At 37.3% G+C, this 27,487-nt stretch overlaps 1 protein-coding gene across 1 annotated transcript; it reads left to right on the top strand.

Annotated features, from left to right (window-relative positions):
• The first annotated feature begins 1,210 nt into the window (after positions 1-1,210).
• On the top strand, positions 1,211-4,507 carry LOC311285302 (collagenase 3-like). Its single transcript, XM_084400896.1, has 10 exons — positions 1,211-1,360; positions 1,455-1,693; positions 1,768-1,916; positions 2,744-2,872; positions 3,021-3,182; positions 3,271-3,400; positions 3,488-3,615; positions 3,719-3,878; positions 3,983-4,086; positions 4,167-4,507. Exons 1-10 carry the CDS (start codon positions 1,259-1,261, stop codon positions 4,265-4,267), a joined length of 1,404 nt encoding a protein of 467 aa, XP_084257022.1. The 5' UTR covers positions 1,211-1,258; the 3' UTR covers positions 4,268-4,507.
• Positions 4,508-27,487: the final 22,980 nt, after the last annotated feature.

The following is a 27,487-nucleotide window of genomic DNA, read 5'->3' as shown; positions in this document are numbered from 1 at the left end:
AATGCTAAAAATAATGTGTTTTAGTTTTTTTTTTTTGATGTGTGTCTGCTTTTCAATCCTCCATAAGCACTAAACTGCACGCACACACAAACACAATGGAGCTATTATTACCCTGGCAGCTATTATTGGATGACTGAGGTCACAGCAGTGAATCAAAACCAAAGAGGAGGATGAATGAGGAACTTCCTGGACCATGTCTGACATGTCCTTGTATGTCTATAGATTTCTTGCTGTTGTCATTCTGATAAAGGAACAAAGGTTGCATTATTTAAGTGGAATGAGAATAAATATTAACTGCATGTTTCACTTCTGCATTTGAGTTTTTATTGTGAATCATCAGTATTTATGTCATCAGACTTACCAATACAATTTTGTATGTGTATTTATATATATATATATTCTTTGATGAATAGTAAGTTCAGAAGAACAGCATTTATTTGAAACAGAAATGTTTTGTAACATTATAAATATCTTTATCACTTGAATCAATTTAATGCACCCTTGTTGAATTTTGAACACATACATATGTAATCATGAATTACATTACAATTTATTGTGAAATTATAATTTGAGTATTTAACAAAGGCAATATGTATACTTTATGTTAAAATATTATTTATTTATTAAAACATTAATTTGGTTGTCTGATGGTAAAACAAAAAAACTAAAACTACATATACTTTTACTTGCGAATATTATATAAAAAAGTCTATATTATTATATTACATTGTTAATTTATTATATATCATTTATCAAGGCAATGTATATACTTTATACATTTTTGTGACTTAAAAATATGAATGGTCATTCCCAGTATTCCCTCCGTGAACCATTACATTTTATAACATTTAATCTATTAGAATTTCTTTTTGTAAATGTAAAACAAAATAATAGAATAATAACATAATGCTTCTAACATCATAAGGATATTTTTTAACAGGAAAGTTCTTCCAGGAAATCTTTCCAGGAAATCTTCCAGGAAAAAAGTTTATTTCTTTAAAAGCATTTTATTGCCCTTGTGTTGTTTATAATCAAAATTTTATGATACTCAAGAAGAAAGAGGTTAAAGATTAAAATAAGCTTAAAATCTTGTAATTATTGTCAGTCTGTCAGTTAATGAGTTACTCACAGTCACAGAAGTTTGTGGCTGATAATTTCCCCCATTGCTCAACACCTCACAGCTTTAAGAGTATATAAGCCTCCATCAGACGCTTCCAATCAGAAGAGAAGCTCAAGATCGTAAGAAGCAACTCACAACATGAGGAGGATTCACCGCCAGCTGGGTTTTCTTGCAAGCCTGGTGCTTGTTATTCACGCAGCACCGATTACAGAGCCTGATAAAGATGAAACCACTGCAGAGGTATGATTTTTTTTCATATAGGACTAATCATTTTGTTGGTCATTACCCTTACATTACAATTCCTCCTATAATTCCATGTTTTTTTTCTCTTTAGCATTACCTGAAGAGTTTTTACAATCTAACAGATGTAAAAACTGTCTTCCAACGAAGTGCCAGTCCACTGACTGAGAAGATGAAAGAGATGCAAAGGTTTTTTGGAATCAAGGTCACTGGAACGCTGGACCAAGAAACACTGGAGGTGATGAAGAAGCCCCGCTGTGGAGTTCCAGATGTTGCTGCGTTCTCCACGTTTGGAGGCAGACCCAAATGGCAGACCAACAAGCTCACATACAGGTGTGTATAATATCAGTTCTCTTGGTGTCACAGAAAAAAGAGAAGCAGAAACCGACTGTGGTCCTTTTCCTCAGGATTGTGAACTACACTCCTGACATGTCAGTAGCAGAGGTGGATGATTCCATCAAAAGAGCCCTGCAAGTGTGGGCAGACGTCACTCCTCTGAGATTCACCCGTATCAACAGAGGCACAGCTGACATCATGATCTCCTTTGGAAAAAAATGTAAGTTTTACTCCTTCTTTTTACTTTTATGTCCATCCATCTATCCATCTATCATCTATCTATCTTCAGTGTAAGTAATTTTAATTGATGATATTTAGTGCAGGTCAATTAGTCCAATCAATCGTCAGTTTGCTTGGCGAACAGCTTTGGAGAATTTGATGTTTCCCCATTCAAAGAGATAAGAGCTGTTACTTGCGTGACTGAAAACATTGCTGCCAAGAGAAATGACTTGCCTTAAAGGGACTTTGATTGAGTGTGTGTAGAGGCTGCTCACTGTAAAGCCAATGGGTGGAACTTGACGTCCAACCCCTCTCTGGATGTAATGGGTGGAGTTTGAAGGTCACTCCACACCCTAACCCTTCCTATAACCCTATCCCTAAACCTAGTTCCACCTATTACATCGAGAGAGGGGGAGCTGGATGTCAGTTAGCTTTGCATTGAGCACCACTTAGAAGCGGGAGCGATAACGTAAAGGCGGAACCTAAAAAATGGGTGCTGTATGTGAAGTCCAACACTGCGCCAACCAATGGCGCCATTAAATTGCACTTGTAAAATCATTTATTGAATATATGTCTGTTTTAAATACTGTACACCAAACTGAAGAATCCCAATTCACTTGAATTTGTCATTTCAAATGGTTAAAAAGCTTAAAATTCATGATTTAACAGCCATATATGAAGATAGATGCATCAGCAGGATTATTAATCGCATCAATATTTCTTTGAAGTATTTCTTATCTGAAGCCCAGGTTCTTTGATTTATAAGAATAAAAAAAAGAAGACCTAAATTCTTTATTAAACATTAAATGTAAAACATCTTTCCTACAGATCATGGCGATGCTTTCCCATTTGACGGACCACAAGGCGTTTTGGCTCATGCTTTCGCTCCCTCATCTGGACTTGGTGGAGATGCACATTTCGATGATGATGAGTTTTTCAGCTTACGCTCATCAAGAGGTACGTTTTGCTAGGTTTTAGATTTTTTTTTCTTCTTTGATTTTAGTGATTGAAAAAGTGCAATGACTTCATTACCTTGGCACCCCTTAGATTTGTTTAAATGTGTTTTTAACTTGTACCTAATCTGTTCTACTTAATTTCTCTGCAGGTTTTGTCCTGTTCTTGGTGGCTGCCCATGAATTTGGTCACTCTCTGGGTCTTGGACATTCCAACGTTCCTGGCGCTCTGATGTTTCCCACATACAGCTTCAGGGATCCGGGTCGTTTCTCTCTGCCCTCTGATGACATCAGAGGGATTCAGTCGCTCTATGGTAATAAGATCTTCAAGAGTACATCTATAATGTTTGTGTCAAACATATTCAGTCGTTTGTTTACTACAGTATGTGGTATTTCCTTCAGGCCCAAACAGAGACAGAACCCCCATCCAACCTGATCCAAAATTACCAACAGCTCCTAATGCTTGTGACCCTAACCTGATCTTTGATGCTGTTACAACTATTAGGGGAGAAACAATGTTCTTCAAGGACAGGTAATGCACAAAAACAAATAAAAAATGGTGGATTTTTATATAGACCTAAAATGTTTAAATGAAATGACTTCATGTGTCTTCCTACAGCTTTTTCTGGCGTAGTTCTCGAAGCAGAGGTGTGGCGCAACTGATCAAGAGTTTCTGGCCCAACTCTCCGGACAATATAGATGCTGCTTACGAAAATTCAGTGCAAGGAAAAGTTATCTTTTTCAAAGGTATTTTCCCAAACAATCTGGGAATGCTTAAACCACAGTCACACTTACAATCTCTGTATCCATGCTCAGAAAACCTCTTAGCATAGCTGGTCTTTGTTTACAGGTAGACAAGTCTGGGCTTTTAATGGAAACAAAGTTGAGCCGGGCTATCCCAAGCCTCTCAGCAGCTTTGGTCTGCCATTATCCGTAAGAAAAGTTAATGCTGCCGTCCACGACAAAAACTCAGGAAAAACACTTCTCTTCGTTGACAAGATGTACTACAGGTTGGTCAAGTGCCAAAGCATAAACAAAAACCCTTGGATTTTACTCTGAAAAAAACTATTGGAAAGTAACTGTTTAAATATTACATTTCTCTTTTTTGGGGTAGCTATGATGAGAGGACGAAGAAGATGGACACAGGGTATCCCAAACGACTGGCAGATGGATTTCCAGGGATGACCGGAGAGGTTACAGCAGCCCACCTGTCCAAAGGTAAGTGTTTTTAACCAATTTTCTACAAGCATTAAAGTACAATGATTAGACCTCATAAAGATAATGATTTTTTCTTCCAGGTTACATTTATCTCTTCAGCGGGACAAAGATGTATATGTTCACATCCAACAGTAAGAGGCTTCTCCGTGTGCAGAGGAGCAATTACTTCCTGTCCTGTTAGTCAAGATTTAATTAAAAATGGAATGCAGCAGGTTATTTTAAAACTACACTGTAAAAAAAGTTGCTGCTTTAAATTTTTAAGTACAATGAACTTGGTCATTTCAAGTTAAATCACATTAAACTGACTTAAAAAGTTAGTTGAATCTTGTATTACTTATTTTTATTAGTTAAAGCAATGTAAAAACATATGTTGTTGTCATAACTTATTGATCATATATTTTTTTAACGTTGTATACCACTTTTTTTTTTTTAAAGAAATGCATGTGCACAATCCATTGTTCATTGAATCTGTCTGTTGTTCAAATTTGTTATTGGACTCTAATATAGCTGTTCACTAATTTAAAAAGAATGTATATTTACAGAATCTGTTTAATGTTATTTTCAAATAAACTAAAGTGCCTAATTCAACTCAAGAAGAGTGTGTGAGCATGTTCAGATTGGAAGCAATAATTGTTTTTGCCAGGTTAAATACTTTTGAATTTAATGTTAAAGAGACTTACTGAGCAGACTCAGATTGTAAATCCAATATCAGTGATCGGCTTTGTAAAATCTTGAATATCACACCATCTTAACTCTCAATAATAAATAAATCTCTAAAGCTTTATAAAAGGTCATACTTTTTGTCAAGGCATGTTGATGCTTGTTGAAGTTGATATATTATTAGGCGTTTCTGAGTATAGAGCTATGAAGGATAGATTAGTCTCGTCATCGCTATGTGTTTGTAGTTCAATAAAAACAAGTAGAATATCTGTTAAAGGACCACTGGGACATATATGGACAAACTTCCTGTGGTTACATTTTAGGGCATAAGTAAGGGTGTTTTGAATACCTCTGTTAAACAGCCTCGGGGTTGTGTTTTTGCATTTGCGTCTTTCATTCGTCATTCATGTCAGGATTTAGAAAACTCGTATAGGCACTGGATGTGCCCTGAAGGGAATTCCAGTGGTTATGTAAAACTTCAATCAAAGCCAAAAAAAAAAAAAAAAAAGAACATCGCTTCTGTCCTGTCATTGTCTATAAAAATTTAATGCTTATTAAATTAAACGTTTACAGGCCACAAGCTCTGCCCACTTTGAAAAGAAATTTGTCTGGAGTGCATGATGTAAAAATAATGATTGGTATATACTTTGCAAATAACAGATTATATGAACTGTATTCAAATTTAAATATTATAGCTGGACCTTTAAGTTAAGAAAAGTAATAAAAAAAATAATAAAAAAAAAACATCTAGGTATCTAAATGACATGTTTAACAAAAAGCAGCCCACTTTATCTGCATTCACCTTACCTGCATTCACTATATATATTATATATATAGGCCTATATATACACACGACTAGTAAATATTTGTATATTAGGCTACTAACATCAAAGTGTGTGGGACAGAAATACTCTCCACAGCAGGACAGGACTCTTGAGATGAATTTGGTCAAATGTATTTATTCACCCGATCATTAAAGGCTGTGAGATGTCTTGGCTGACACTCTGGATGGAAACGCCAAGACGTGCATACATTCTAAAAATGCGCATAAAAAAAAAACGTATGTGCTCACTTGAGGCAGATAAAAAAAATTATCGATAACATGAAGTGAGCATTACTGAAGAAATCCCTCGATGCACAACACAACTCGTATGTAAAGCGACCTAGCTACAGAAAGGCGCTATATAAACAAAATATATATTTTCTTCTTCTTCAAATGTTGGTTTGATCATTCTGAAATGGCTGAGCCAAAGTCTGTCATCACAATGATTAGGTATAATTACCTCCCAGAACTGTCTCACATGATTGCATTCCTAAACAGCAGATGCAAGATGACAGCGTTTATTTCGTTTCGTCTGATGCAATGTAGACAACTTCCTTTTTTATTACTGATATTTTTAAAAAAATTCCAGGAAGTGATGATTTTGTTCTCTTGAACATGTGATGGAAACCCTGCTTTATTCGCAATTTTTTTTTTATGTGCAACTTTGAATGGAAACTGCTGTATACTGAATGCCCTGCAAATTTCTAATGTGTTAATTAATGTGTTTTCTCTGTTGCTAAGACACATTTTTGAAATTTTAATATTAATGTAGAAATTTAGACAATGTAGAAACGTAGTGTAATGTATAGCTACACACACACACACACACAAAAAACGGTTTAAGTTGAGTTAACTAACTACATTTTAACAATTAACTTTTTGACGATAAATGTATTCAAATAATTTACAGGCCTAATGAGGGATTAAGACAAGCTGTCAAAGGAACATGAAAAGCCAGCGTATCCAAAAATATGTCAAATATGTGCATGACAAAAAAGTACATATAAATGCAAAACAAAGTCAGTAAATTGTTGCTCTCACTGTCTGAACAAGAGCTGATTTGCTCAAAACATCACATTATAGTATTCTGGTGATTTTACTTTTGAACTTTTTGTGTGTGTGTGGGAGCAACAATGTGCTGACTTTGTTTTGCATTAAGATAAGCTGTCAAACATTTTGAACACATTTCAATCTCTCCTTAAAAAAAGTAGTATCTTCATTCCATCATTGCAAGTAATAGTGTTTTAGGCTGCTTGCAATGTTGAAGATTAAAAAAAATAGATCTAAAATAAATAAATTAGATCTAAAGTTATAACATAATATTAATCATACCTTTCCACTCAGAAGCAAAAATGCCAGTCGGAAATTGGAAATGCATCCTGTCTAACCAGACACGCGGATCAAATAAATTTCCTCCAGGGATGAAAATCACCAGAAGGGGGGATATCAAAAGCAGAGGCAGTGAATACAAAACCCACAATCTTCCTAAAGCGGCCTATTCTGTTGAGTCATAGGTGAAGTCATCGTCAATACAAACTTTTGTCTGACGTGTTTAGACAGGAGCTTAAACCCCCCTGAAACTATGAGAGTTTCCCACTCCCACCCCTGCTCATACCACTGCTGATTGGAAATGATAAAACACGGGACAAGCCCCTTTTTATACGATCTAGACTTATAAAAGACAGAAACAGAGACTCTGGAGGACACTTTTCTTTCCCTGCAGAGGAAGAGGACTGCAGTATGGGGCACTTGACAGCTCTTGTTCTGACACTTGTGGTGTATTTGTCTCTTTGTGATGGCGCACCTACGACTGCTTTTTTTTTGTTCCCAGAAATTCAACCAATCAGATTAGACCTTGCCAGATATAGAAATGCTTTCCAGTTTTCTGTGCAAAATGCATGAGACTGTCAATGAAGGGGTTTGCAATCTTCTCTATTGTGACGTATATCTGAGTGAAACTGCTTCTCGAACAAGAAAAAATGTAGGGCGGGTTTGGATTGTTGTGGTTTGCTATTGGTCGATCTCATATGAGTGACATGTAGCCCCGCCCTCACACCACTAAACATGTCATCAGAGAAGAGACTAGGGGCCTTATTTGAATGGTCTAAGTGCATGGTCTAAAGCGCACAGCGCAAGTGCATTTAGGGTGTGTCGGAATCCACTTTTGCTAGTTTGACGACGGGAAAAATGGTCGGCGCACCCGGCGCATGGTCTAAAAGGGTTGTCCCTATTCTCTTAATGTGAGGAATTAAGAGAATAGAGGAATTTATATGGAGGAATTTGCAAGTGGAAAGACTGAGTCCAGAGAGGAATCTAATCTGCTCGTGCACAAGGTTAAAGTGTGCAAGTAGACCATCTACGGGACAAGCCGGATTCCACCATATCTTTATGTACACAATAATAGTCTTTTACACTGTATACATTAAAATGTATAAATATACATTTTATATTTTGCATGTTTGTGTGCTGCTGTGCGTCCCTGTGTGTGTAATAAGCAGAGTTTACGTGCGTTGTGCACCCGCCTATTAGGCTCATATTACTAAAGTGCTCTTTAAAAAAAAAACTACAATACTGCACCATTGACTTTAGACCAGGTTTCAGTTGGTCAATGGCGCAGTCTATTTCAGTTGCCTCAAAATAGCAACGCACCAACAATGCACCTGAAAACACCTCGTTTTCAGACCTGCACGCCCATTGGCGAACAAATGGGCGCAAATGCATTTGATATTTAAACAACGTGGCGTACAGTGATGTTATTCCACTCGATTTCAAACAGATCTACAGTGGCACAGCTGATATCATGATTCTCTTCAAAGCTGGATGTAGGTTCTAAACACGTCCCTCATTTCCAAATATATATATATATAAAACATTTTTTTCTTCTTTTTTTTTTTCTTCCTTTTAGATCATGGAGATTTTTAATGGCCTAATGGGGTTCTGGCTCATGCCAACTCACCCGGTTGTTTTACGGTGTGTACTTTACTCTTAACACCTTTGACCTATTTATTTATTATTCTCAGGTAAGGTAAAGAAAGTCAAATCTGACCTAAACCGTAAGCATTCAAAAGGTACTTACAATTTGGTCAGAAGACTCCTCTGTGGTATGTTCTCATTAAAAGTCTTCCAGCATCATAAATCTAAGTCTCAGTAGGCAGATTTTGTAATCAGTTAAATTTATTTTAATTGGTTACTTTTCTTTTTATAATAAACAAAAATATAAAGGCAAATAAAACTTCATAGTTTAAGTATAAAATACAATAATCACGCTTTGAATCAAAGGTGTAGTAAGCTCTGGGCTTCTCATCTTCTGCTTGGGGTTTCTTGTCCTCAGCTCTGGGCTTCTAGGCGTCGGGGGCACTGGCGTATCAGTATCCCAAGAGGCAGTCAGTTCATCAGTCTTTTATACTCCTTGTTTACAACAGGCATTTGGTTGACACTCCTCCAAAGTTTCCCAGATTCTTCTCCAGTCAGGTGCAAGCGGTCCACTTCTTCATGTCCTTGAACTCCAGTAAACTCAGCTAAGATGGCTGAGTTCATTTAAAGTTCTAGGAGTCTAGTGCACACACATAATCGCACTTTTCTGCTCCTCTTAACATGGGTTGGCACAGTCACATATACATACATAAACCAATTACTGTACATCTATGCCAAAACAATATAAGCCATCTTTTACAAACAAAATAAATAACAACATTGAATGCATTATATCCAATACATTGGCTAAATATGTGTAACAAAAAGGCATCTACAATAAACAAGGAGGCAGGTAATTGCATTTTCTTGATATTATACAACACGGTCCAGAGCAGGGAGGAGACACACACTTTGATGATGATGAGACGTGGACCCTAAGTTCACGAGGTGAATGCACAAATCACATAGAATCACATGCTTATGTGTATGTAAATTATTACAAGTTTATTTTAAAAAAATCATTAATTGCTTTAGGTATAAACCTGCTTTTGGTGGCTGCTCATGAATTCGGACATGCACTGGGACTAGATCACTCCAAAGACCCTTCAGCTCTCATGTATCCAACTTACCGATACGTCAACACGAATGGCTATACACTTCCCCATGATGACCGAGTTGGGGTCCAGGCCCTGTATGGTAAATGTTTTTATTTTATTTTGTTTTTGTGATACAGAGAACTATACTGTAATAGCAATAAATTAAATTCAATACTTATTATTGTTGTTATGGATAAAACAATCAATAAATATGTATTTTCCACCAATTTTCTATAATGTTTCAGGTGTTCGAACGTATAACGAACGATAAACCTGTCGTTATATATTCGTACTTCTTTAATGATGGGTAAGAATATAATTTTAATTTATATTGTTTAATATTATATATATATATATGAATAATAATCTCAATATATATATGGGAAATGCTGAAGTTAAAAAAAAATTTAATCACAAAGTTATAAACCTAATGTGGTTTTGGCAATGTCATTGGTGCAAGCACAGCAAAAAAGCCAGTGTACATTTCACTCAATTTCCAAACTTCCTACGGTGGTTTCGTCTCGATCGGTCTAATGGTTTCGAAGATATTGGCAAATGTTTTAAGCGCTAAATCACAATGCTACACAAACCGTAAGGTGAAACCTAGCATATTTGGTAACGTTGGACTTGGCAAGGATTCAGGAACCTAAGGAGATGAGTAGGTGGCGCTGCGCCAAAACGCACCATGTTGCCTCAGGTCATGGTTGTGATGACATACCAAGTTTGGTCTGAATATACGATAAAGTGTTGTGGACATACAGCCTTACGTCTGTTTTCACAAGCGCTAGTTTGTGCGGTATTCGAGAACGGTTAAAACGAATCAACATGAATTCCATAAATGTTTGTCGGCATTCAATTTTCGTGACAATCGGAGCAACGGCCTAGAAGGAGTTTGAAAAAGTATGTTTTCCAGAAAATTAAAAATGGCGGACAAATTTTCATGACAGAAAATGACGTCAAAGGTGCAATCGAATCGTCTTGAGGAAAGGAATCAGGGGAAAAACATTTTTTTTAGCATAAGTTATTAGCATAAACATGAGTGCAAATTTGGACAGTTGGTGGCGCTAGAGTGATTGATTTGGAGACTCCAAATTTGCTATGTTGACAGATCAGACTGTCCTCTATCAGTGTGCCAAGTTTCATAAGTTTCCTGCAAGCGGGTCTGGGCTGCCATAGACTTCCAGAGCAGAATAATAATAATAATAATAATAATAATAGGAACGGGAACGGATACAATAAGTGCCTACGCATATTCAGTGCTTGGTCCCTAATAACGCAGATAGCAAATTCATTCAATATTAAACAATTCATTCGCACATTCACGCAATATAAAACAATAAATTCTAATTTGCAGTCCCTCCATTGACCACAAGATGGTGACATTCCTTACAGAAACACCAACAAGGAGATCAGAACGCTCTACTTGGTAATATTCTACTAAGAAATATTCAAACCTTTTTCAAAGAAAATATAACTGAAACGTATTATTAACAAATACATGTAATTAGAAGTGTATTGTATATTTCCTTTTCACTACTCAAATCCAAATCAGTATCATGATGTTAACTTGAACATTTGGGACAACTCCATCTGGAGAAAGTCTGTTTTCCCACTGGGGGACGCAATTGCGAATGGCAGTGTTTAGCTCAAGGAGAGAGAGCTAGGCTTAACTCAGAAGTTTAGCGGTCTGGAAGTTTTTACACATAAATCAGGTACGATGGGTTAAAATGGGAGGGAGGGGTGTTATATTCTTATTATAGGATTAAAGGTATTACAATTCCGTGTAGTAATGTTTCCAATGAGACAAACAACCTCCTCATATTTGGATCGAGAATGTTGCTATTTAAGCTCCCATTACGCCCCTTGGCAGAAGACTACTCTGCAGGGCCGGACTGGGACACAATTTCAGGCCTGGAAATCCCACACCCATCCAGGCCATCCCATGGACCCAAATAAAATTTAGAAACACAGACAACCCTATTTTTTCCTAAATTACATTTATTGGTCTAAATCCTTAGGCTGGGGCCGTGTAAAATAATTAAAGGCTTTCTCTTGAACAGTATCCTCACTTCCCTTTTCCTTCTCTTCATTTACCCTAATATCTCTATGTCTCTCACTTCCACCAGGATCATCAGCCTCATACACTAATTAAAGTGGAGTACTAGTGTTATATATATATATATGTGTGTGTGTGTGTGTGTGTGTGTATATGTATGCATGCATAAAGTGTGCGTATTTTTCTTGTACCTGTCTCTTCTTCACCTGTCACTTCTTCTGGCCTCATGTTACAAACAGAACTGTCTCCACCTTGGTGTAAAACAACCACCTTATTGTAATTTGTTTGCCCAGAATCTACATTTATTTTAGTAAAACATCAAAGTATTATATTTATGACAAAATGTTGTTGTTTTCATCTTAAAATTACTTAAATATCCAACATTTAGCAACACTAGGCTATATTTCATACAATTTGTTAAAAAAATAATAATCTTATTTTGCTTCTACATGTCATCTCACCCCCTGGCTGAATGTGTGATCATTGCACCACAGCTAGTGCTAGGTTGACTCTCTCCACCTTCATTTGATTAAAAAAAACAAAAACAAAAAAAGGAAAAAAGTTTTAAACCTCACAAATGGGCAGACATAATTTGTCTAAATTGTAAATGATAAAATGTTATTGCATGATTTTTTGTTGATGTCTGCACTATCACTCCTGTCTCCCTGCTCCCAGTACCACATAAATGTTAATATTTGTCTGCAAAATTACTAATGTAACTTTACTCTAAATAATATTAATCTCCTTTAGCATACAGTTACAGTATTTTGAGTGACGATAGTAATAGGGGCGCTATACCGCTTACATTTGCTTGCATTTCAATACTAAGTTAACGAAGAAAAAAGTACAGTATTTAGATGAAACTGACCTGCACTTGAAGCCCTGAACAGGTCATTCATTTTGCAACATTTTGCTGCTTGTTCTTGGAGTGCTTTCTTTTTCGTTGTCCTTTCCCTCTCAGCTCCACCTGGCTGTTTTCTCTCCATCATCGGGTGATGCTCGCATTTTCTGTTTAACCGTTTGGCTGAGGCTTAAAGTGGAATTGCAAGTCAAGACTTACAGATTCATGATTTTATTTTATAATAATAATTTTATTGAATGACGAATTCGAAAATGATCACTGGACACTGGTAAAGGTAGTAGTCGGGAATCGGGAATCCTCCCGATGGCCAGTCCGGGCCTGCTACCAAATGGCACACTTCATATGCACTTTCGGTCTTGTGGACTTACAATGGCTGTCGCGTGCGCGTGTCCGTTAAGTCCGTGAGACTGTAGGGTGTTGCATTTGTCATTTTAGGCCTCAGAAGGGTGCTCGCGAGCGCCCCCTTCGCGGTCGATATGCGCCCTCGATGCGCACTTTTGCCATAGACAGTAAAAGAAATGGACACAGTGACCTTATTGGATTCAATGGAGAAAAGTGAAGTCAATTAGAAGCACTCACTTCCTGATGGTCGAGCGTACTGCGCAGACTCAAACCGAGCTTGACGACGTAGATGTGACGTGAGAAACCTGTCTGTCTTCTAGTAGCTGTGCCAAGAGAAATCTCAATCATTCCCTTCCGAAACTTGCAGAGACGGAGAGTGTGAGTAGGGGGTGTCCATGAGCTAGGAGCAGGAGAAACTTTTGCTAAGTATTCTGATTAATTATTTTGTCATTTTGCCTCCACGTCCCCCCAATTGCCCGCGAGCTTCTCCTCCTGTCCATACGGTAATTTCTCTACTGTGCGACAGAGAGCTGCGTGGTTATGAAACAATCATTAGCCTATTTTTACAAAAACTGCTTCTACGGGGCCATAACGTAAGATACAAGGTAATGGAGCCTTTTATACATTTTCGTGTTTCTTTAGAAATAAATAATGGACAAATGGAGTCTTTAAACGCCTCAGATGTAAAGTTATTGGCTGTCAAAGTGACGCCAAAATGAATGGGAGTCAATGGAATGCTAACAGCAGGTGGGGGTCTGCTAATCAATGGTGGCGCCCAGGGAAGCTTCAGTTTTTTATGAAAGATTACCCCCCTGACTTTTAGTGCGGGCTCCGCAGCAGACTTCTTCCCGACAGTCTAAGTGGCATTAGGTCATGAAACTGCGGACTAGTCTAGTAGGAAGACCACGAGTGCTTAGGGTGCCATTTGGGACAGGGCCTCTGTCTTCCCATTAGAAATGGTTGCTGGTGAGTAGCCTAACATTCGCCATCCAGTTACACCTGTTGACCACACGAGGGTTCACGCTAAGATTTCTAAATAAAGAAAGGTTGTATTTGATTCTCTTTTAGAGTTCCAGCCAAAAGTTCTGATACACTGCATGTTTCTAATAATATGACCCTTTGATCTAAAGATTTATACTTAAGTGCTTGAAATTGAGACTTATTACAAATATAAAATGTATTTAATAAATAATTAAATAATGAATTGGACAAGAGTGAAGAAAAAGCACCCATTAAGGACCCATTACTTAAAATAATCTAGTTTTGTGATTTTAATCCACTGCATAATAGCCATACTTCATTTTTTTGGTTATTCGGTTATAATTAATTAATAATTATAATTCGGTTATTCTAAGGGCCCGTCCACACGGAGACGCGTTTCGCTGTATACGTATACATTTTTTATCGTATAGGCGTTTCGTCCACACGGATCCGGCGTTTTGGGAGACTGAAACCGCTATTTTTTGAAACCGGGTCCCAAAGTGGATAAATTTGAAAACGACACCCTTGCGGTTTCGTGTGTACAGCCAATCCGTATATTTTGTGAAACGATGATGTCATCACATCACGTGTCGTCTGTGTCACGAGTAACAGCAACAACAATAATGGCGGACTTATATGATTGTATTCGTGCTAAGCCTACTAGCTTTATTACAGCAAAATCTATTGCTTCTCTGCAACTTTGGTGAGCAAAAAGCGATAATCTTTGTCTTCTTCTTCTTGGTTCGTATACAGCGCGCAAGGTTCTGCGCATGCTCAAAGTCTTCTTCTCCGTGTATAGTGTATCTCTGTGGCAGAATTACAGCGCCCCATACTGGTCTGGCATATATACTACACCGGTTTCAGTCGGTTTCAGTGGTTTCGTGTGTACGCAGATATTTCTTGAGACGACGCCGTGTTTACGGAATTTTTTTTTAGAACGAGAAAAAAAAAAAATCGGATCAGGAACGCACCGGCTTCGTGTGGACGTGGCCTAAAATGTCATCTAAATGTATCAGTCAACAGGATGACTGGTCTTTGTTTCCCCTTTGGGTCTACCTTAAACTTTCTTTAACATTTTCATGTTAAAGTGAACAAATAAAATGCATTCTAAAATATAGACAGTTGTTCGGAATTCATACACCCTTGTTAAAAAATTAAATGACCCATGAGTCATAAAAAGTCATTAATTTAAACTGCAACAGTTTAGAAACTATGAAAAGAAGAGTAATCTTTAAACTGATTAATTCAATACACAAAAAAGAAGCTACCATTAAATTAAACTATACGTTACCTTTAGTTTGGTTATCAAGAAAGTGAATTTGTGAAGGGCCTCAGACCTAATTTGTCATATAACACGTCTTGCTATTAATAATTTATTTGAAATAAATGATTTAATATACAAATATACAAAGCTCAAGACTGCAGTAAACTAAATTATGCCAGGTAATTAGTTGGTGCTGATCTAAGCTTGCAGCTGTTGTTCGAATGTTCGAACTCCCCTTATGGTCCGTGTTAGCAGTTGACATGGTCAGAAATAAATGTAGCTTTGACAGCGGAAACCAGATAGAGGAATGTGGGTGTCCGGTTTAGATGCTTTTCACGTGTCAGGACAGGAGTCGTTTGATTGGGGTCACTGCACCCAAGTATCATAATTCAGGACCTTGTATGGAACACGAGTCACGACCAATAAAAGATTAAATGAGTTTTGACATTTCACATGTTAAAACATTTAATGCACTTTTCTTTCATTTGTAAAATGTATTTTTTAGAACTCAAAACACAATATATGCTGTGTGTAAATCATGTTCTGCTTTATCTGTTTATTTCTGAGCTATATCCCCTGAAGGTATTTAGGGCTGTGAGTGATGAGAAGCTTAGTTGTTGACTGTTTGTGGCTATCAATTATTGCTGTAGAGAAGCCTTGATGAGCAGCTGAACTCAGGCTATTTACAGTTTCACAATGAGAGCTATTCCAAAACAGTTTAAAACACAGCAGGTGTGAAGTTGTCAACCTCTCATCTCAATGTGTTTTAATGAGTCTATGAAGCCAAGCTGCCTTACTGCATACTTCTCTAATATGTTTTGGCACTAATACTGACAGTACTTTCATACAGTTCATTCACTCTGAGGGCATTGCAATGTTGGCCTGAATATAGTTTACATACACAACTATGTACAGGTCATTCCCACTACAGTCCCTAACAAACATCTTGCCACTACCATACCTTGAAAATGTCTCACATATTTCTAGTATATTTTTATTTAGTTTTAGGCAGGGTTGTAAACATTACTGACATTGTCAACATTCAGAATAGCGTTTAATTTTTAAACGTATGTTTTCCCTTATATTATTCTATAGGATTATTTACCATTTTTGACCCCACCCTCTGAATTCCTTTTGAGCCACTTACATCACACAGGCATATGTAACACGTCCTGTAAGATAAATGACCAAGAGAGCAAGTATATATAGTACATGTTTCTGAAGACTGTTTGGCTCGGACAAGACTGAGCTGAAGGGCACAACAGGGCAGTCGTCACGGTTGGCATTTGGCAACATTTGCAGGAACGTGCAAATAGGATGCCATGCAAGTTTTGAAACATTAAGGAAATGGCTCTGAATGCGGTAAAGACCTTAAAGCATAGCAGATTTGATTTCTTCAATAACATCCGACTTTTGCATGGAATTACAAATGTAATTTATTACTCAAAGCCAATTAGTATTGAATGCATGATGGGAAAAAATATTACAAAATAATATTTTTTTTGACTACTAATTGGCAGTAAATATTGAACATTTATCTAACTGTACTAATATATATATATATATATATATATATCGTTTTTTTCAATTTCTTTATGAAAACATGACATTTATTGAATACAAACATCATTATTGCCCATGCAGGAAAAAATATACCATTTATGATTAATGCCTTTAAGTGGCATAGCAGATTTGATTTCTTCAATAACATCCGACTTTTGCATGGAATTACAAATGTATTTTATTACTCAAAGCCAATTAGTATTGAATGCATTACGGAAAAAAATATTACAAAATAAAAAATGTTTTGACTACTAATTGGCAGTAAATATTGAACATTTATCTAACTGTACTAATATATATATATATATATATATATATATATATATATATATATATATATATATATATATATATATATATATATCGTTTTTTTCAATTTCTTTATGAAAACATGACATTTATTGAATACAAACATCATTATTGCCCATGCAGGAAAAAATATACCATTTATGATGAATGCCTTTAAGTGGTGTATGGGGAATGTTGACACAGCAAACTTTTATTAATGTTTTTTATGTATGAAAGGTTTTAGCAATATTTTAAGCAAGTAAGTCTATTGTGGAAATACATTTAGTAAAAGCTCAAAAATGGAAAAAGTAACATACAACTAGAATTTCAGGAAAATCTACAAAGAAAATGTCAGTGGTGCATGCCCATGCAAACTTGTTCTGGGTGCTTGCAATAGTGTTACTATCCAGTTGCTAAGGTGTCTTCAGTTGTTGTTAGCGTATTGCTATGCTGTTTCTAGAGTGTGCTGGGTGATTGCTATGTGATTAAGTACTGGACTTCAAAAATTGTAGTTATTGATTTGTATAAAATTACAACATGTACAGTACAGTACAACAGAAACAAATGAGAAAAGTTTGTCTGTGTGTTTATGTGTGAGTATGAGAAATCAATGTGACATGTAAGAACAAATTTTATGTTAAACTTTTCAGGTCAGTGATATAGTTAAGCATTGTCTTAAGTTGCCTGGCCATTAGGCAAGTTTACTCAATGAATGATAGAAAAAAAAAAATGAATAAAGGGATGTTTAAATGTGGCAAAAAGGTGTTTGAGACCAACATAGATAACATTGCTAGACAAAAAGCTTTTATGCAGTAGGGCTTGTCCTCTGTCCCATGACTCTGCTCAAATTATGGGAGTAACTTCTGTTAAACTGTAAACAATCAGCAAAAGGTTTGCTCTGTGAATGCAATAATATCCATTTTCAAAAACTGGGTACAATAAGATGATATTATTCTACTGACCCTTCAACCATCGAACATTAAAAATAAGTTTAAAATATTTCACTGTAGTAATATATATCTGTATTGTGTAACATATGTTGCCTTAATCAAAAATGTTCATTAACTGGAACATTAAGTGATAATATTTCAGTGATTTCCGTAATTTTGACAGGTAATAAATATTGTGTTTTTCTGCTTTAGAAGCATTCCAGTAAACACTTCTCATAAAAATTAATATATATATTTTTTTTATTATTATAATTATATTATCAATACATCTGTGAAAACAAACCTGGAAGGAGATGTGAGGATTTGTGGAGAAAAACAAGAGATTCTTAGTGCATTTCAGTGAATTATTAATGGTTATTTAATAAATCGGGGCAGCAGACCACAAATGTGCAGTATATGTTGTCTTTATTCATACTGTTACAGTGGAATACAGAAGAAAAAAAGATAAAAGAGCTTGCCATAGATATTCTTGATGCACCATGTCATCCTCAACTGACAGATAAAGATTATTTGTAGCACAACCTTATGATTTGAAATTATTTGTTTCAGTGTTTTTGAGTGGAACTTCTCCAAACCATAAGTGCGTCCCATAATCTAAAAAGTAGTATAGGCTAATTAGGCTTGTTAGGAAACAAGTAATAAAAACTCAGTGAGTGTTTTCTGACGTCATGGGATCACAACACTAAGAGATAGTAAATCTTTTCCTGGATTTTTTTTGTGCGTTCCCGAGATTAGACCTTCCTTAACATAATGCCGAAAACCCGAAGTCTCTAGGTGGTTTGGTTGAGGAGTAGATGTGCAAGATTGGTGCGCACAGACAGAACAGAAATCATGAGTTAACAATCGCAATTTTGTCCGGTGGAAAATTGCGCTAAAAAGTGCAGAGCCTCTGTGACAACTAACCTCTACCATAGGAATACACACACATGCATCCACTACATTTACATTTACATTTAGTCATTTAGTAGATGCTTTTATCCAAAGCGACTTACAAATTAGGACTAAATTAAGCGAGTCATCGTGAAGAGGCAAAACCAATGCAAGAAGTGCTCAAAATACAAAGTGCAGGCATTGCTCAGAATAGCATAAGCCAGACAAGGGAGGATTAAGGGAAAAGGAAAGGATATATATATATATTTTTTAAGAGGGTAAGTGCTCCACTAGTAGCCATTAGTATGTTCATTCTTAAGAAAAATGGTTTTAAACAGTACCCGATTAGGGTCCCTTGGCTTGTAACAATAGCAGAACTATTTTTGCAACTCTTTTTTCCCCCATAAAGAATTATGTTTTGAACTGTGCATGCTATAAAGGACATTAATGGTAATGGTGTAATAAGCAATACATTGTTATAAGCAATAAGCCCCAAAAAGCCATGATTTACAGTGAATTTAGAACAGGTAAGGGTCGTTGTTAAATCAACTAAAACACTCTGTTCTAAATTCACTGTAAATCACAGCTTCATTGGGCTTATTGCCTTTATAAAATGGTTATTTTGCATACCTGGCAAGGTTTCATAAAATAAACACGCAGACACAACAATGTAAAGCTATTGATAAACAAAATCTTCTTCCGCCATGCAAAGTAGTTCTTCAGAAGTGGAATGGTTGCCAAACAACGGACAGACGCTGCAGCACAACACAAGACAGTGGTGCAGTAATACTGATGTAATGAGGCCACAGGTATGTTTGTAGATTACATGGCTCAACCAATTATATTAATCAAGGGCTGGAACTATCCATTTTGCAAAGAACCTTTTGAATAATACTTTATCATTTATTGATATTATTATTATTATTTATTGATAATGTTTTGATATCTTCAAAATCCTCAATAATGTCTTTACATCCTTCATTATGTGTGTATTTTGGTATAATTGAGTGCAGATGATAAGGTTGTTGGTCATCTCTCTGGGTAGAAATACACCTGTTTTTTTTTTTTGTCTTTGCATCTCTTCCATTGAGCAGTTATTGTTATGATAGCCAGAAGAAGCAATTGTAAAATGACATGTATGTGAACCCTTCATGCTGAAATATCCCAAACAGTTGCCTCAATATTGAAAGCCCAAAATTCTCTGGAATGTAATGCTGTAATATTTAGATCTGCATTTTTTTTATTTCTATAATAACCAAACCCATTATTTATAAGAGGATGTCCATATATTTCTGGTCAAGTGTACATTTTCCAGGCTTGCATGCAAAACATTTTTGATGTCTTCTTTTTGTGAAGTTTTGCTGCTACAACATTGTAATTTTCCCACCCACACAAATGAATAAAGGCGAACCCTACTCACTTACACTTCCAATGAAAGTGTGCGTTAATGGTTTTCATTATTTGTAACTTCACCATTATAACACAAGTAGATATATTCAAGCTGTATTTATATACCTGGTAGACAGACAGAAAGTCCACTGGAGAGGTCAGTCACTGCAGTACCCAGTCAGATCAAGAATATCTGTTTTAACCAGTCTGAGGATTCTGTTGCATTTTATTGAAATGTTGACAAAAATACACAACATAATAAACGGATTACAAATTATCATTGTGTCATTCCATCCAAATCATAACTAAAATTTTTATTTAGGCAAGCTAATTAATTTCCCTGATCATGTTCACAGTGTGTATATCATTTGGTTGTATAAGCTGAAGTTTTTTCAACAATGTACATACAATCCTAAACCATTCTTTTGCCTTATAAAACAATGAATGAATTAAAACAATGTATAAGAAAACGAAACACCAACATGAGTATCTTCCTGTATGTCTAAAGAAACCAAAGTGTTTTCCAAGCACATGTTTTTGCTAGAGTGGTAGATGAGCTAAAAACACTTTACCCCCCTTTACCATTTACCCTGGCCTCAAGTAACATTAGATTATTTTTACCATCATGCAAGTCCAATGTCCCCTTAAGTCCTACTTACATTTCTTTCACACTGTTGATTTAGCTATTAAAAGACCCCTTGAATATATACATGATATTGATATACCCTTGATATTGCAATTACGAACAATAACTTAGAATTGATATTAAAATACTTTTTTTGTGTGGGTCCCATTATATTGTTAGTTGCATTAAGGTCATTGCACACTGAGTCCGAAATTTTCGCACATAAAAAATAAATACGACCTCACGTTGTGTCAGTCACATTTACACACTGCCTCCGAAACTTTCATCCGTCATAAAAAAATTCGGATCAGGTTAGATTTTCTGCGTTTTTCGCATCCGTAGCAAGTATTTTGAATGGTGTTTTGACAATTCAGAGCCACCGAATCACAAATACTCAGTGTGCAAGGACCTTTAGCCTTGCAGTTCAGTGCAAACTCACTAAGGGTCTGTGTGCAGAGTTATTTACACCATGCCTATTCCATGTCACATTCAAAAATCCCGTAAAGAAAAACGGTAAAAGTCTAGCAGCAGAGTTTCCAGATGGATTCCAAAGTGACTTACCAATTAAAAGAACAATAGCAACAACAAGTGCAGTGACAAGTCCCAGTTAGTCTAGCATAGTAGCCTACATATAGCAAGTTTTTTTTAAGGTTTTTTTTTTTATTAAAACAAAGATTTAGTATCATTGGATCAAGTGTTTATGAAAAATATGTATCTTTAGCAGTTTCTTGAAAATGCAGGAAACAGTCCAGGTAAAGGTCAGTGAAAGTGATTTTGTGTCTCTTTGGGATGATGGCACCACAAGGCACCGTCCACTTGCAGAACACCAGCTTCTGGAGGACACATAGATCTGAAGTAGTGAGTTTAGGTATAGGGCTACCTTTAAAGACCACTTTTGCTGCAGCATCTGGCTCAGTTGCAGAGGTTTGACTGATGCTGGAAGGCCTGCCAAGAGAGCATTACAATAGTCTAGTCTGGATAGAACAAGAGCTTAGACAAGGAGTTGAGTAGCTCCGATAGGAAGGGCCGGATCTTTCTGATGTTGTATAAGGCAAATCAGCAGGATCACACAGCAAGGATGGTTTGGCTGAAACCATAATCAGTTCTGTCTTGGCAAGGTTGAGTTGAAGGTGAAAGTCATTCATCCAGCAAGAATTTTTCATCAGGTAGGCTGAGATGCGAGCAGCTACCGTCAGATCATCTGGCTGGAATGAAAGGTAGAGATGTGTCATTAGGATAGTAGTGATAGGAAAAGCCATGTTTCAAAATGACAGAGCCTAGTTTAAAAAAACAAACAAAAAACAATAGATGGGTGTAATCTAACACAATCATGGTCTTACTGTAGCAAAACCAAACTTTGTGCAGCCACAGTGGCCTCACAAGGATCAAATGAATCAGGGGTTCTCAATCCTAGTCCTCGAGGGCCACTTTCCTGCAGAGTTTAGCTCCAACCCTAATCAAACACACCTGAACCAGCTAATTAAGCTCTTCAGGATTACGAGAGAGCAGAGAATGTCTAATAGGAAGAGAATTGGCACTCTCTGGTTACTTCCGGTTTCTGGACTGGCTGCAGTAACACGTCTCTGTCCATGCGGGGGCGCTCGCAGGCGAGTGCAGAATGAATGAGAGTCTATGGGGTTTCACCCCCAGAATCCACTTTTCTCAGGATGTAATTTTTTGTCAAGTAATTTGAAAGTTGCATTCAAAAGGGGGGGGGGGGGGGGGGGGGGGGGGGTAATACACTAAGATAATACACTCAGCTGAAAATTGCATTTTTAAGTTCACTAATCTGTTCTAAAAATCCGTTCAAAAAATGTGATGACGTCACATATTTTCATACTGCCAGAGGTGCTGCTTTACGCTCTCCAGTTTTTGCCAACATTCCCTCCCAGGTGCAGCCCTCCGGTAGCCTATGACCATTTATACAGGAGCAAGATAGAACATTACCTTTTTTTGTCCTTGGGGAATGAAAAGAAGGACAGTCCATTCCCACTGTTGGAACAATGTATTGCTGCACACCTACGAGGCATTTTCAATCTTTATTTATAATTTATGCTGTGATCAATTAAATGTTATTGAGCGGGATATTGACTGGATTATTGAAGTTGTCATACCGTACCATGTATATAAACACATTGAACGTGGAACACAAGACACTAGAAAAAACACTCAAATTCCATTTATACCCATGTACTTTTTACAATACATATATAACGATATGAAAATAAAAGTGCCCGCAGGAAAATATAAATACAGTACACAAAAATTAACTTCGACAGAAAGTCCTCCTTATGATAATGTTTCTGATTCTGCTTTAGCTTCAGGTGCCATCAAACGGGGTCTCTGGTCGTAATCAGTCGCAAATCCGTCACGGACCAATCAGGATTCATTAGCAGAATGCTAGCGTGTTCCGGCCAACAACGGCCCAACCTGTAACAAATCGAAAGGACATAAGTACTCATTCATTCGACTTTTGGACTATAATCTATATTGAACTTGTGGAATCAACAATAAAATCTACGTTGATTCAACGACAAGCAGGAGAAAGAGATACATTTAGCCGTCTAGCTCCATAGACTCCCATTCAGTCTGCGCTCGCCCGCGATCACCTCCAGTGGAATTCTAATGGAACTGCAACCAAGATCGATACAATGGGGCTAATAGGAAGTGCCAAGGCTCTCCGTAGACGGGCTCTGGAGAGAGCTACAGGCAGGTGAGTTTGATCAAGGTTGGAACTAAACTCTGCAGGAAAGTGGCCCTCGAGGACTAGGATGGAGAACCCCTGAAATGAATATTCACATGGGAAAATATACAGTATAAACGGATTAACTTTTTTTGCCACTTTCAGTGCAATGTAATCAGAAGACTCGGCCATTATGAATTTTTTAAGTTATATATATATATATATATATATATATATATTTTTTTTTTTAACTCAGTATTACATTTACACATGTTAGAATATGTTCCACTGGGACAATGCAAAACCTCATCTGACTATGATCTGGAAGCTGAGCAGGAAAGGCTAACAGTTATGTTTTGAGCTGCCATGTGATTTTAGCTATACATTTATAGAAAGTAAATGTATATGATTTACTGTGACTTAGCAGCATCAGTTACACCTAGGTCATCAGTGTCCGTTTATCTGGATCAATGCAATTTTCATAACCAATGATCAAAAGTATCCTATTATAAAGGATGCCTATTATGACCCCCAGGCCATCCAAAATGTTAAAAAGTTAATTTCTTCATCAGAACACAAGCATTCTATCAATTTTTATTTTATAAGCCTAATATATGCAGATATATGCATTATATAGCTACGTGTTGGCAAGCAGATGTGGCCAGAATATGCCACATTCATCATGTTGTGTTCTAGTCTTCATGTTCTAGGCTATCATTATCAACAAATACAGTAGTTTACTGAATCCGATTTCTTAAAGGGACACTTCACCCATGGGAACATTGATCTTTATTGAAAGTGGGTCATATATGTAGTCGAAATGTAAAATTAATTTTGAATTTGGTGCCTTCTTGGCCGAGGAAAGAAAGAAAGTAACTTCAGGACGCATTTGTATGAAAGACACCAACTCCCACAATGCACCACATTGCACAGCTGCGCAAGCCACTCCCACTAATCCAGAAAGCGCATATCTGCCTAAGAGAAATAACTCTTCCGTCTACAAGGCTAGCTACCACCAGAGCTTGAAGTTAATTTCACACAAAATGTCTAGTTAGTTGGCGAACTCATTAGTGAATTACTCTTCATTTGTATTTCTTTCGAAGTGGTGAATTATTGCATTGTAACGTTACCTGGATGTTCAGTCAGATGCGGTGCGAAACTAGGATAGTTCACAACACAAACGTCCGTGTCCTCGTCTGATTCAGAGATTTCATCCAGGAGAAGTTGTCATTGTTGAAATTCTTTGCCACAGTCGGACTCTATCTCTGTGTTCGTAGCGGTTCGTAGTTGCATAGTGAGATCACCGGCGCCACCAGTCCGCCCTAACCCGAGCCAGTCCGGGCTCCTCGTCCGCGGCAGGCAGGTCTTCTGCCTCGGCTGCTCTTCGCTATACTGCGGCTTGTAAAGGTAGCCACAAACACCTGATTCAAGCATCAGACTTCTGAAATCCTCTTCCTCTATATCATATTGAGCACTCTCCTCCGCTATTGTCATAACTTTACATCTGTCTCCACAGCGCCTGTTAGCTTAGCTTCCAAACAAGATGGAGGATATTGCTTTTAGTTTTCAGAAAGTCAAGTCCCACCCACTGATCTGTAATAGGCCTGTAGCGTGAGCGGTTCCCGCCCCCTGGGAAAGATGAGGAACGAGTGTCTGTAGTCTCTAGCCTGGCTGCGCCCTCCTACGCACTTCCGCTCAATTTCATTTTCCTTCAGTACTACGTCTGGGACTGCTGTATATTCTTAGGTTTCCAGAAATCAATTTTTTGTAGGACCAATCAGCGAACAGAGGGAGTGGCTGAGAACGATGACGTTGATGTGATCACACACATGACTGGCGTCGGCCAATAGTGTGACGTACAACACAGACGCGCTGCTCTATCAAACTGCTCTATCTATCGAGAGAAGGAAATGAATAGTGGAATAAAGTCGTTATTTTTGTTTGTTTTTGCGCACAAAAAGTATTCTCGTCGCTTTATAAACTTTATAAAAGACAGACATCTTATTCTAAACATAATCCTCTGATCATTCGGACTTGTTGTTTCCGGCCGGTTTCGGCGCATGACATTACGTTACGACCACATGTTAGCGATTGGCTATGGCAGATCCTGAGTGACTCTGGGCAGATCCAATAGTTTTGAACTTTAACAGAGAACCCGCCTACAAGGAAGTAAACGTTTCTCAATGGAGAGAGGCCAGACTCTCTGTACAAATGAAATGTACGAGAGTCTGGTAGAACCAGGCTATGTAGTCTCTACACTTTTCAATGAAATGTGACTTCCTGCTTATTATGACGCAAAATGATGATTTTTACACTTAAATAATAAATAGTAAAACACTTAAATCCTTATTTCTCCCATCTCAGGGAAAAATGGATGAAAAATCCACATTTATTATAATATATGACTGGGTTTCTAACAATACAAAGCTTAATGCAAATGGGTGAAGTGTCCCTTTAAAGCTCCAATATGTAATTTTTTTCACCGCTAGGGGTCGCTAACCTCTTACAATAACAAAGGCGTAGGTTGATGACCCATAAGCGGAATTCTGGAACTTGTCGTCATGCCGATGGATCTAATAATGTTTATGGATGAGTGAATACATTGATGTTTTTTAACATGACTGTGGTATGAAGCAGATCGCGATTGCTAATGATAGAGAGAGATATCAGCACCACACGCGAGTCCCGTGGATATAAAGGAATAAGTAGTGGTGGGCAGATCGAGGCTTCATGGAACACTGAAACAGTTGAAGCAAATGGTGACCCCTAGTGGTCAGAACAGTGTAAATGCAACAGAAACCCGTGCCAAACATGCATAAAAACACCTTTTCCAAATCTATTCCAAATCTATTGTTTTATTGAAAGTAAAATCTTTCAAATGCAATTATCTAATCATCTAATAAGATTATCAAGTGTATATAACGATTGCTAATGTGTCGTCATCATGACGTATTCCCAGTGGTGAACGCCAAGCATTTTGGGAATCCGCGGCACAAACATAAGGCGCCAGACTTGATTGCATGGAGGGAAGAACGCAGTGTTCAAGATGCCGTCTACCTGCTGTGTTACAAACTGCAATAGTCGTTCTCACGATAGAAGTGGCATAAAGCTTAAGAACAGAATATCCTTTTATCGTTTTCCAGCGTGGAAAAATAATAGTACAAGCCATGTTTCAGAGGTGACAAAAAGGCAACGAATGGCATGGATAGCAGCAGTAAGGAGGCCCAAGATTACCTTCGATAACACTCCACCACACATGATGGTGTGTTCAAAGCAATTTCACAAAGGTAAGTTACAATTACTCTCTGTAAATGTTATGTTCTGGGCAAATAACCAGCGTGTTTTGCTTTACTTAACCAGACCATTTGATTAACTGTTAACTAGCATGAAATGGCTAGAAAATTAGCTTAAGTTACCAATGTACTAAAGCGTAACGTTAATCAGTTTTAAATGTTGTACATCTAGGCTACATAGCAATTTATTTGGTGACTGTGTTTGTAGGCAAACGTGCCTATGAAATGTTGGAGTGTGATCCTGACTGGGCCCCTTCTCTGTACCTCGGCCATACTGAGGTCAAAGCTACGAACACAAACCAGTTCAAGCGGTTTAGGAGAAGAGCGACGAGGTCACAACAACAGCAACCCCCATAGCTAGGCACTGACAAGACTGGTCCTGAGGCTGAGTTGGAAGCTAACATGAATCAACCCCAATTGCCAGGCACTGACCACACTGGTCCTGAGGCTGAGTTGGATAATGCAGCACCTTTATACCCAGGTAAATAGCAAAAGAATACAATATATGTTGCCCCCTGTGTATAGCTAATCTTCCTTAGGAATAGAGGTTGTGATATGACACAAAATTTATTTTTATTGTTACTGTCAGACAACACTACACCTGCAACTGAGATGGAAGGTCCCGTGAATCCACCCCCATCGCCGGGCACTGTCCACACCGGTCATGAGACTGAGTTGAATGAAGTAGCACATTTGTTCCCAGGTAAATATTGGTAACAGACGCAAGTAGACTCAATATATT

Source organism: Rutilus rutilus, assembly GCF_951802725.1.
Source record: "Rutilus rutilus genome assembly, chromosome: 25".
Lineage (NCBI taxonomy): Eukaryota > Metazoa > Chordata > Actinopteri > Cypriniformes > Leuciscidae > Rutilus > Rutilus rutilus.
Note: the sequence above shows the minus strand (reverse complement) of the source record. Positions and strands in the feature narration are given on the sequence as shown.